Source organism: Arachis duranensis, unplaced genomic scaffold (assembly GCF_000817695.3).
Source record: "Arachis duranensis cultivar V14167 unplaced genomic scaffold, aradu.V14167.gnm2.J7QH unplaced_Scaffold_354585, whole genome shotgun sequence".
In the NCBI taxonomy this organism is placed as follows: Eukaryota; Viridiplantae; Streptophyta; class Magnoliopsida; order Fabales; family Fabaceae; genus Arachis; species Arachis duranensis.
Window position 1 is genome coordinate 1099220 of NW_026264911.1, and position 13202 is coordinate 1112421.

At 36.1% G+C, this 13202-nt stretch overlaps 1 protein-coding gene across 2 annotated transcripts; it reads right to left on the reverse strand.

Moving 5' to 3' along the window:
* Positions 1-9533: 9533 nt before the first annotated feature.
* Positions 9534-13034, reverse strand: LOC107465842 (uncharacterized). Of its 2 annotated transcripts, XM_021131729.2 has the most exons (7): positions 12563-13034; positions 12161-12338; positions 11492-11589; positions 11230-11286; positions 10474-10570; positions 9877-9962; positions 9534-9789 (listed from the first exon to the last, which is right to left on the reverse strand). In XM_021131729.2, the coding sequence occupies exons 1-7, from the start codon at positions 12785-12787 to the stop codon at positions 9736-9738; spliced, it is 795 nt and encodes a 264-aa protein (XP_020987388.1). In that variant the 5' UTR covers positions 12788-13034; the 3' UTR covers positions 9534-9735. The 2 variants fall into 2 exon arrangements, with proteins under 2 accessions (XP_020987388.1, XP_015940301.1); XM_016084815.2 differs by lacking the exon at positions 11230-11286.
* Positions 13035-13202: the final 168 nt, after the last annotated feature.

A 13202-nucleotide genomic window follows, 5' to 3' on the forward strand; every position in this document is an offset into this window, starting at 1 on the left:
TTGGGGTCCTCCTATGGGAGTACATGAAATTGGCAATTCTGTTGTACTAGAGTGACCAGTTGAGGCTTTTGCTCAAAGTTATTTGCACCAATGGCAGGTATGGAGATGCTGTGCCCATAGAAGTCAGATGTGGGTGCAGTGTAAGATCCAAGGACCTTTCTTGCATCTCCTCCAACTTTGGGATTAGCTGCCATTGTTGTATCTTCAGCTTCCTACTCAAGAGCTTTCGTGAGATTTCCTTTGGTTCTGCTAGCCTGAGCTTGTTGCGTACGCCTCCTTAAGATTCTCTCAAGTTCAGGATCAAGATCAAAGATTGTTTTCTTATCCCTATTCCTGCTTATAAACAAGAAGAAAGAAATAAGGAAGTGTAAAAAAAAAGAGTCTCTATGTTAGAGTATAGAGGGATCCTGGTGAGAAACTCAAATAAAGAGAAAAGAAAATAGAGGTGTCTTTTATCTAAAAAGCGTTTTCCAAAATAAAAAGAGAGACGTAATTTGAAAATTTTTGAAAAAAATGAGAGAGAAAAAAGTTAAAAGGTTTCAAAATAGAAGAGAAAGAAAAATTAAAGAGAAAAGACACTAATTTCAAAAAATTTAAAAAGGAAAAACCCTAAAAGACACCAAACTTAAAAATTTTGAAATCAAACAATGGAAAACACAAATAAAATTTCGAACAAGAGAAAAGAAACCAAGAATAATTTCAAAAAATCAAGAAAAGAAAAGTCAACAAAAACCAAAAGGATACCAAACTTAAAATTTGACATAAGACTCAAAAAGAAAAAGATGGCAAAAGATAAATTTTTAAAAAAAATTTCAAAAAGAAACAAAGAAAGTTTGAAAATTTTAGCAAGAAACACAAACAAAAGTAAGACTAGTAAAAAGTACCTGATTTAAGCAGCAAGATAACATGTAATTTGTCAATCTCGAACAATCCCCGGCAACGGCACCAAAAACTCGGTGCGCGAAATTGAACTCGCACAACTTCACCGGCAAGTGCACCGGGTCGTCCAAGTAATACCTCAGGTGAGTGAGGGTCGATCCCACAAGGATTGTTGGATTGAGCAATCAATGGCTATGCTGCATATCTTAGTCAGGCGAATAGAAAGATAGTGGTTATTGTTGTAGGCACATAAACAAGAAAATAAAGAAAACAGTAAATGATGGATTGATAAACCATTATTTTATGATTTATATTGTGTTTAATTGAGTGGTTTTATCAATTCTTCACCCACTTATTCATATGATTTGCATGTATTTACAATTCCTTCCCAAAAATTGTCCATGGTTGAAAACTTGCTTCCTATAGATCTTTTAATTATGTATTTTTATTCTCCTTTGTACCATTTGATGCCGTGATCCGTATGTTAAGTGTTTCAGGCCTCATAGGCAGGAATGGCTTAGAGAATTGAGAAGAAGCTTGCAAAAATGGAAGGACCAAAAGAAACAAGGAGATGACCAGTGAACACTGACGCGAGCGCATGGCCCACTCGAGCGCGCAAAATGGAGAATTCGCAAGCGATGCAAACGCGTGCCTGACGCAATCGCGTAGATCGGAGTCTGCACGAATGACGCGAACGCATGGACGATGCGAACACGTGACAAGGAAAACCGTTGAATGACGCGAACGCATGGACGACGCGTACACGTGACTTGTGCGATCTGCAGAAATTACAGAATACGCTGGAGACAATTGCCGGCCGCGTTTTAACCTAATTTTTGGCCCAGAAACACATAATAAAGCGAGGGAACATGCAGAAACTCAAATCACATCGACACACATTCATTTACATTTATATTAGGATAGTTTTAGTTTTAGATTTGAATTTTACTATTCCTTTACATTCATTTACATTTATTGCATTTGCTTTGGATATTGAAGAGTCATTACCTCCGTGGAAGTACTATTCTAGTTTGTTTCCCTATTCTCCTACTCTTTTGGTTATTTATTATTCTTGTTTAGATATTTATGTTATGTTTGAATTTATCAATACAGTTCACTACCTTTTCCTTTAATCAATTTCCAATCCTTATTTTATTTATCATGTTTTCTTCTACTATTTCTGCAAGCGTTTTATTCTTGATAATGGAGTAGAAATTTGACTTGACATGGGGGTTAATCAAGAGAAGATACTTGAGTTGGAATGCTCAAGTGCTTAATTAAATTGGACGCTGTTAGCTAATTCTATACCTACTAACGCTAGATTTCCCCAAGGGAGAGGACTAGGAATTGTGGGTGAGAGTTAGTTTAATCACCATATTTTCTCTTACTTAGTAAGGGTTAACCGAGTGAGAACAGCAACCTCTCTACACTACACTTGAGTAGATCCCAACAAGGATAGAAATTCCACTTGAATATTCCCCCAGTCAAGGCCTTTCATTTAAAGTATCAATAATTATTCTTAGTTTATTTTTATTACTTTAATCTTTAATCTTTTTAATTACTCATTATCAAAACTCAAATTTTCTGAAAACCCCTAGTTAATAAAATAGCACTCTTCTAAATTGGTGAGGTGGATTTTAGCTGGTTAAGATCTATACGTGCAACGCTGTTCTCTTAATTGAGATCTCTTAATTAGTCAACTTCTGCCACGCATCATGGATGTAGAAACAGTAATGAGAAAATAGTTAAGGTCTCGGATGTGCTTTGTCTTTCTGGATTAATACTTCTTACTGACTACTTTAATAATGAATGATTCGTTCTATGGCAAAGCTGTAAGTGATTAACTCATGTCCTCTCATCAAGTTAATCTCCTCTAATTCATATCAAATGCCGTTGTCAGTGGTCATTCAATATGAATGAGAGTGAAGCTCACGCAATTCATCCTCCTTTGTGATCCTACTTAAAACGCCACACACAAGGTCAGATCTTCCGGATCTAATAATTAAGCTCAATGTTCTAGCCTTAGTGCCACAAAAACCTCATCACCCATAACTAACTGAATTATATGTCACATATCCCCGATTAGCCCAGATGAATTATTGGTTCAAGTGATGTATTCTCAAGCTTTAACTCAATACTATCCAGGTCAGGACTCGTAAGAACTCATGTAGAAAAAGGGACATACCCAGTCTCATTTGGATGAACAACGACAATACATCATAGAATGGAATCAAACATATATTGAAATAGAAAAAGTAATAATATTAATCCATAGGAATCAGCAGAGCTCCTAACCTTAACCTAGGAGGTTTAGTTTCTCATAATTTATAGAGAAAACTAAGGTCTGAAAGTAATATTCTGTCTCTCCCTAGACCTAGGTGATCTCCTCTTTAAATAGGAGATGCTAACCCTAAAAGATGTTAATTTAAATTTAAAATATACAAAGATAAACGAAATTAAGCTAAAGAATACTGAAATCTACTTTAGGCCTACTTTGGTCTTGTGCTTCATCCATGTCTAGAGTTTAACTTGCAGTATGGGCATTGAACGCCAGTTAGGGGGTGAGTACATGCTCCCTTGGTCCCTTGGTTGCGTTGAACGCTAGTCTTGGGCGTTTAATGCTGGGCTTTGATCCTTCTTGGGTGTTGAACTCCAGATGTGAACGTTCAATGCCAGTTAGTGGCAGTGATCTGGAAAAGAAGTATAGACTCTTATATATTGCTGGAAAGCTCAAAAAATTAGCTTTCCAACGCCATTGAGAATGCATCAATTGGATCTCTGTAGCTCAAGATGTGTTCGTTGGAATGCACAAAGGTCAATATTTGACATCATCTGCTATCCTTTCTTCATATCTGAACAAGACTTTGCCAATCTTGCTAATTTCGCCCAAAAATCACCTAAAATCATAGGAAAAATACAAAAACTCAAAGTAGCATCCAAATATGAATTTTTGGACTAAAACATAATAAAATTAATAAAATCTAACTAAAAATACTATGAAAATGCTATGAAAAAGCGTATAAGATATCCACTTATCATTTAGATTAGAATTTTTCACCCAAAAATTGGCCGATTGGTCGGACGACCTCCCCACACTTAAAAGTTTGCAACGTCCTCGGTGCATTCAAAGATGAGCAACAGGGTACGGCGACTACACGGATTGCCACCTTTAGCTAGTGGATCAACCTGATACTGCATGATCTTTCTTCTGCTTTCCTTTTTGCTTATGGTGAACTATACTAAAATATAGAAAACAAGATAGTAAGATGAGTAAATGCAAAAGCAAGGAAGAATAGATTGTCGGAATGAAGTAAGAATCCCTAAAATGAAGTGAATGAATCAGTGTGTGACATGGATGAAAATAGTGAGTGAATTCTAAGTTGCTCACGGTCTAGAACTTACACACTAGCATTTAAAAGTTGTCACAACTACACAAAAGAAGTATGCACTTCACTCATTTTAGTGTGCTTGAGATACTTCAAAGAAAACTTGTAGGTTACGATAAACAAACAAGCAATAAAAAAGCACGAAAGCACTCAGGCAATAATCAAGCAATTGTGAAATAGATATTGAATGGACATTGGAACTCGCACTTCGAACAATGACACACTTTGAATTTGATTTTTGCATCACCTAATTAACATAAAGCGGAAAACATGGGTGTTATGCAACTTAAGAAAAGAGAGATATAAGGTGAGATCAATCATATAGCAAGCATGGGTGCTATGCAAGTTAAGAAAAGAGAGATATAAGGTGAGATCAATCACATAGCAAGCATGGTGCACAAAGCTAAAAAAGCTAAAAAAATATGTCACTAGGTAAGCTTACGATCCAATTTCACAATTCCACAATCTTAATGCATGAACTAGGTGACGTAAATAAAGAACAATCATAAACAAGCATTCCTAACAAAAAATGCATCAACTACATACAATTTCCTAATAATGGATAGTGAATTCAAATTACATGGTGGCAAGCTACAACATGCAATCTAGAAATCCAAAAACATTCTTGAAGGCAATGTCATAAGTACTTGGCATGTGCAAAATTAAGCATGTAGAATTTGATACCAAGCAACAACATATAATAATCCAACAATGAATAATTCAGCAGCAAGAAACAGCAAATCAGATTAATAGTCCAACACCTTTCACCTAACTAACCTATGCTAACAAGTTAATCTACTAAAACAAAAATTCAAACTAACTAACAAATGGAAATGGTGGTAGATGATGAATGGTGGAGTATGGTGGTTGAAGGAGGGAAAGAATAGAAAAGAAGAGAAAAGAAGAGAAAAAGAGAGAAGAAAAGGTTGTACGTACGCACCACTGAGCATGCGTACGCACGAGTTAGGGCGCAGAGAGTAAGGCCGCGTATGTGAGCAGTTGGTACACAGGTGGTAGCTTCTGTTTGGCCCGGTCGCATACGCGGCAAGTGGCTGTGCATGCAAGATGGTCCAATTTTGGGGTTATGCGTATGCATGGTTGGTTTTTTTTGTAACATAACAAAACTTAAAAATTAAACACAACTTTTTAACTAGATTCAACTATGCAATTCAAAATAAAAATTCATGATCCAAAATCAAAGTCCAAAAACTATGTAATTCTACTATGCAACTATGCACATTCTAAAACAAATCAAAATCCGAAAATTGCCTAGATTTCTAACATCCAAAAATTTATTCAACTATTCCAATTAAACTAAAATCTATCAAATCAATATAACACTTAAGAGACATATTTACAAAAATGAAATAAAGAAGGAAAGTCAAAAGGTTTTACCATGGTAGGGTGTCTCCCACCTAGCACTTTTGGTTATTGTCCTTAAGTTGGACAATTGATGGGGTTCTTGTCAAGGTGGCTAGTGCTTGAATTCTTCCATGGATCCCTACCAATGTTTACATTTCCAATAGCCTCCGGAATTCCAAACTAGGTGCACCAAGCTTCCAAGAAATCTCAAGCAAGTAACAAGACCCCAAAGTTGTTGATTCTTACATTGTATTCCGGGGTCCCAAACCTTGTTTGTCAACACGCTTTCTTCTTATTGATCATTACAATTCCAATCGGGTGGCTAGCACATAGAATTCTTGCTCAAACACCAAATCATCCTCCTAGACTCATACAATTTAGCATTCCTCCAACCATGCGACCTAAGCCTTGAAGGTTCAACCTTAATGACCCTAACATTATTTTGCCAACCACTACACAACTCTCTCTTACTCTTTAATCCATAAAGAGCTCTAAGTTGAGCATCCGTTTCAAGCAAACCATATTCAAGTGGGACAATAAAACTAAGAGATATGAATTTTATCCACTCAAATGATATGATGGACAGTTGCTTAGTGAGAGAGGCTCCAACTGGCTTTAGCAAAGTGATTGCAACTCCCTTTTACTCCTCTTTGATAGCTACCACCCTTGACATGCTTCTTCAATTACGATTTCTTATCACCAACTACTTCTACACATTTCTCATTGCTCAAGTCATGTGTTGGAGGTTTTATACAGTCCTCCTTATCATCAATTTCACAACACAATGAGGAAGGTTCAACAATCTCAACTAGCACATTAGTTGGTGTGGAATCATCTTCAATAGCGGGGCTAGCTTCTTGCTTAACTTCTTCCAATCTTTCATCATTCACAATATGTCTTGGAGGTTGTGCACCATCCCCCTCAACATCAATTTCAAGTTTAATAGAAGAAGGTTCTACAACTTACACAAAATTATCAACAACATTAATTGGTGTGGAAGTGTCCTAAAGCTTGGAATCCACTTCATTCTCAACTTCACCTAAGTCTTCAACCACTTCTTTCTCTTCAACAATTTCGGCTTTCTCCACTTGTTCTAATACAAAAGCCAACTCCTCATTCTCCACTTGAGTTTCCAGTCTCTCTTTCACACTACGCTCTTCAATTGATTTTCCATATGTAGCCATGGGTGTGCTTTGATTGTTTAAGCATTGGGAGACTAAATTGGTTGCTACCTCTTGAAGAATTGTATAAAGCTCCTTTTGCTCTTGAAGAATTGAAATAAGAGTGTCATCCGTTGGGGGTGGGGTGGATAATAGGGCTCCTTATTTGAGAGAAAGGGTTCATAATAGGGAGGTGGTTCATATTGGTGAGAATATAGAGGTGGTGTATATCGAGGTGGTGTATATAGAGGTGGTAGTTCTTGGGAGTATTGATGTTGGAATTGTGGTGGCTCTAAGTATGGTTCATATGGCTCATATGGTTGTTAGTATGGTGGATATGGGCTAGGAATATGGAAGTGTTTGGTGATATGGGGCTTATGAGTAAGGAGGTTGAGAACAATGTTGCAGAATTGGTTCATATTGGTGTGCACTATGGGGAGGATTATGATCATTGTTGGATGGAGGAAATTGGTATGGATACCATGAGGTCCGTTCATAAGGTCCCATAGCGCATACCATCATTGAAGCTCTCATTTTCTACAACATAGTTGTAACCAAATCATAGCCAAAAAGGTGAGAATTCATAGTGAACAGAGAAAATAATAAAAAAAGCTAATAAGAATGAAAGAAAACAAACTCCTACAACTAGCAAAAACTAACAAAGAAGCAAAAGGCAAACATATTCACAAAATTCACATATATACAATAACCAATAACAATCGCACATTTTCAATTCCCTGGCAACAGCGCCAAAAACTTGACGTAGAAAAATCGTCGGTTAGGAACTTTCACAAAATAATCTCGTCGAAGTATAGCTACAAACCAACAATCAACCCTCAAGATTAATTTGTTTGTCACAAGTGCAAACCAATAAAAACCGAAAGTATTTAAACCTTGAGTCGTCTCTCAAGAAATTGCAGGAAAGTGTGCATGTTATTGGTTATGAGGTATTTTTGGGGTTTTGGAATGATGGGCAAGAAATATAAATTGAACTAAGACAATTAAAGATACCAACTAAGAAAGGTCTTGGCAAGGCTTCAGAATTGGAATTTCTATCCTCATTATTATCCTCAATTGTAATGGTAAATGTAGTTTGCTCTCACTTAGTTATCCTCTAACAATTGAAGAAAAGTCAACTGAGCAAAATTAACTCTAATCCACAAGTGTCAATTCCTAGCGAAGGACTAGATTTAGTGGAGTTCAAGCTAACTAGCAACCTTCAATTACCAAACAACACTAGATTTTGATAATTCAAGAGTCTTCAAGTTACCAACCCAAGCCAAGAAAAGAAAATTCTACTCTAAAACCCAACCAAATATTTTATCAAACACTTGGAAGGCATAAAATGAAAGCATGATAAAATAACAAGAATTAATAAAATCTAAGGCCAACAATTGCAAGATAACAATAACAACAATTAAAGAAAGTGACAATGATCATGAAAACAGAAATTGCATTAAAGAGAATCAAATTAACATGAGTTCATAAAACTAGAAGTAACAAAATAGAGAAATTAACAAGAGAACTAAGAGAATTAAGGCAATTGAACAAAAAAAAGTAGATGAAACTAGCTCAAAACAAGAATTAAAACCTAAATCTAAGAGAAATTTAACCTAAATCTACCCTAATTTTAGAGAGAAGAGAGAGCTTCTCTCTCAAGAATATGACCTAAAACATGCTCCTAAACTAAAACTAATTGCTCTCCTTTTATCCTTCTTGAATTTAGCTTCAAATAGCTTCAGAAATGAATTGGATTAGCCTTTGGAAGGCCAGAAATCGCGACTCACGTGTTGCATTTAATGAAGTCACGTGATTGCATTCGTGCGTGCACATGCCTGACCATGCGTACGCATGGTTGTAAAAGTGCAATCGTGCGTACGCATCAATTCCTATGTGTATGCATGGCTGTAAAAATTGCAATTGTGTGTATGCATGAATGTTTGTGCCTACGCATGGTCGTAAAATTCTCCAAACTCTATTTTTTCATGAATTCTTCACTTTTTACATGTTTTCTCCTCACTCCTTCAATCCATACTTACCTTGTAAATCTTAAATCACTCAACAAACACTTCAAGGCATCAAACGAAATCAAAGTAAATCAAATTTAGCAAATTAAGAACCTAAAAAACATGTTTTCACTCTTAGACACAATTTAGGAAGAATCCATAAAACTATACTATTTTAGTGAATAAATGTAAGAGAAGTCAATAAAATTCACTCAATTAAAGCAAATAAATACTATAAAATATGAATTTATCAGAAGAATAAAGGGATGGGGGGAGTGAAATTCGAGAGGACAGAGGAGTGATGAGTGATAAGTAAGGATGATTTGATAGGGAGTGATTTCGGTAATAAAATTTGAAATTTGAGAGCTGAAAAGTGAGTACATGGAACTGGAAGAAAATAAGGCGTGCCAGTGTTATAGAAGTCGAAGAAGTGAAGGAAAAAGGGAAGTTCAGACTTTGTACATTATTTTATGCATACGTATCGTTGTTGGCACTTGACAAATGCAGTATTTCGTTGGTAAAATATCATTTTTCCGATAGGCAAATACTCTCTTCTATAACGTGCTACGGTTTGATGTTTATTGTTCATTTGTTCGTTTCTTTTATTCAGCAGTATGGCAGCAGTCAAAGATGATAAATCGAATTCTATCCATCATATTCTAATATGATTTTTTTTTTTTTTTTAAAATGACCACCAGATATTGCGGGAAGGTAAACAAGAAATCAGGTGCGACTAGGAGTTACGGCAATACAAATACGTTTTAAAAGGAAACGGATAGATTCTGAAAGGGGGAAAAAATTACTAGACAAACATCTCGGATAAGATAAAGATTTATTTACTTTGGGTTTGGGTACATTAAAATTCAGTGAAGAAGCATGCGCTTCCAATACAGAGTGTTCTACTTGACGCAGCTTGATTCATTTACAGATTCGGGCCCTAGCTCACTTGTGAAGAACACCCTTCCTGGGAAGCTTCGGTTTCTTATGAGTTTGGCGCTGCCATGCAAATAAAATAAAGGAAACGTTGGATACACAACGGGTTGAAATAAGTGCAAACTCTCAAGTGACAAATCAAATGCATACCTTCTGTTTTTCCAGGGCCTCGAAATCTGTTCTCTCCTTCCACTTACTCTTGCTTAATTTTATCGGCCGATTTCCAACATATTTACCTGAAATCAAGGCATAAATCAGCATTCATTTATCATTGCTTGTGTGTCAATATTCTCATCCCACATGGACTCAGTGACGAGTATTACATGAGCAATTCATGCAAAAGAAGATTTAAAAAAAAAGAAAGAAAAAAGTGTGTACCTATTTTTAAAGTAGGAAGTCTTCCATTATTTTTAAAGTAGGAAGTCTTCCATCCAAAAGATAAAGATTAAATTTATAAGAAACTAAATATATTAGAAGTTTCAAAATTTTCAAAAAAGAAAAATCAACACTTGTTAGGAGAAACCGAACCCCTATTTCATCATAATTAATTAGTGTCATGATTGCATACCCTTATAGCAGTGTTATACCATACTGCATATACTAAAACGTCACATAATGTAACTGAAAAACCATATATCACCTAATTTTCAGTTTTTTCATAAGGGTTAGTGATGTAAAAGAAACCAGGAAAATACACATAAGAAGTGGAGAGAAGACATGCATAGAAACAGTCTGCAACTTACGGACCATTCATTTCTTTAAGAGCAGCAGCAAGGTCAGAAGGACTGGCAAAGCTTACAAAACCATAGCCCTTTGTTTTCCCAGTCCGTTTATCTCTGACAACCTAAAAAGGATCAAGCAAACCTCAATCAAAAGATTGCATGAGAAATCATGAGTAGGATACATGATGATGAATAAATACTTAATCAGAAAACCACATTTGAAATCATATTGAAACTTCCTGAACCCTTTGAATTGTAATTTTTCTTTTTAAGTTATATACATATATAAAACAATCTGCCAAGTTGGTGGTGTTAGTTTGATCTGGAATTTCCACCAGCTTAATAATATACTGATTGTTCACAAGAGATCTACCAGACAGGGGAAGCCTTGACCAAAGACTGGATTAAAACATAAGAGACAGTGAATAGCTTGCTCCAAAAAATCCAAATAGGTAAGAATCTACACATCTCAAGTTTTTGAACAAAAGCAATTAAACTTATAAACCCCAGTGGAAGATTCCATGTTCCTGTTATCCAATTAACTTCTCTGAATTTCTACTGACTATAACGCAAAGTTGCAAATCAAATAGAACCTAGCAATTGAATATTATATGTTGATCTTAACTATTCATAACAAATACTAGTCAGTCAACATGGATCTCACTAACTTTAAGATCTTATGAGAAAAGGAAATCAACAAAAAGAAATGTAGAAAGCAAAAGTCGCAACAATAATTTCCAATGAACTGACTATTCACATTTAAGAGAATAAACTATGTCACCGTTAAAAAATTTGAATTGTACTTTGATTTGTGGACGATGAGCAATGACGAGGAAAGCTGGAGATGACAAGATATCATATCAATTTAATCACAAGAATATCAAATCGAATGTAAATTATGAAGCAAGACCTACCTTAAGGTACAAAACCCATTAACAATGTCACTTCAAACAAAAATCTGAAGACGAAATAGAAAATGCTCACACTATCCAATCATTACTGAAAATACAAGAATTTGGAGTCAAAATAGGAGAACCACTTACCCGTGCCATGCTAAAGGAAGGGAAACGTGAAAATGCTTTGGTAAGAACATCGTCATTCACTTCATTACCAAGGTCACCACAAAAGAGCCGATAATCATCTGAAAATTCAAGGCTCAAGCAAATAAGATAAATCTCTAATCCTTATCAAAGTTTATGTGGGGACACATCATTCAGGAGAGAGGGAGAGATTTGTTTTTGGGGGGATTGTCCATTAAATCTAACGCCGTATCCCGCATAAAACTAGAAGCTGTGTGATAGAAAAGCTTAAAGATCCTACGCGAATTTAAATTTTAGTTAAACGCGAGTTCCACATTCATCATTTCACAACACCTCGTCAGTAGGAGTTTCAAAACAACATCATATCACCTTGTTTTGCCGTAAAATTTACCTTCTCCATTGCATTAATATATCATGTCTACCACTACCAGTTTGCTAGCGTAATCACATCACACTTTCCTCATAGCCTAGACACCCACCATCTGCTACACTACAATTTAAGAACTCAGAACCCTAAGAAAAACCTTCTAAACCATACATTCAATTCCCAAAATAGAGAATCCAAATAACTTCCTGAAAATCCAAATTAACTATTCAAACACCTTTCACGACCAAACTCAATAAACATCGACTCAAAATAGTAACGAAAAGCCATGATGATGATGATGATACCTTCGGGCCACTCAGCAAGAATAGGATCCTCCCATGTTTGACCAGCAGCTTTTCGAGGAACTGCTTTCTTCTTCGCCTGCGCCTTGTTCTCCGCCTCGCTGCTCGCAATCGCCGCCTTCACGCTCTCCAGCGCCTCCGGCGTTATTATCTGCGCATCCCTCTCAAACAACTGCTGCGACTGTTCAATTTATTTAAAAAAAAAGGGGTTTAATCATAAAATGAGGGGGCCTCTATTCCAAACCTATGATTCATGAAAGTCCTATTTGTAAATTAAATTTCTTTAATGAGTCATCCTAACCCAATTCAAATGAGTTAAAATCCACTACCTTAAATATTATCTTCAAAAACCAAAAAAAAAAAAAAAAAAAAAACACACACACACAGAGATACACAAAAACCTACCGGATATTGCGGTAAGGAGTACACGCCAGAAACCGGAGCCGGAGAGACAGGGCCGATGACCGGAAGCGAAGGGATTTGTACTGCCGGAGCCGCAGCGTACACCGCAGCGGCGTAATTCGCCGGTGTGGCGGCGGATTGCTGGAGGTGGAAAGGAACGGGGAAGTAGGTAGGGGCGTTGGAATAGGTGAAATGCGATTGCGATGCTGAGGAAGACGATGCAGCCATGAAAACAAAATCTAACGAATCACAGCTTCGAATGGAGCTTTTGAACTGTGATTCAAATGAATTGAGAATTGAAAATGGTGGCGCTTTCGATTTTGCGGTGGTAGTTGCGTTAGGGGTTTCCGATTCCGTTGGACAATGATACTTCTCTGGTGGTTGTTCCAGATTGCTCTGGAATTTCTTCGGGGTTCTAGGTGGGCCCTGCGTTTGTTTACAGGCCTATATCCATTGTTTGTTGGTTAAGATACAAATCTTTGATGGAGATGTTAAGATACAAATATACTCAGAATATGTATTTAATATTTTTTTAAAATGTTTATATATACATAATTAATGGATATAAGTTTTTATATTTTTATTTTTTATTTATTTTTATACAATTAATTTATATTTTTTTAATTAAATTTTTAAACTTTTA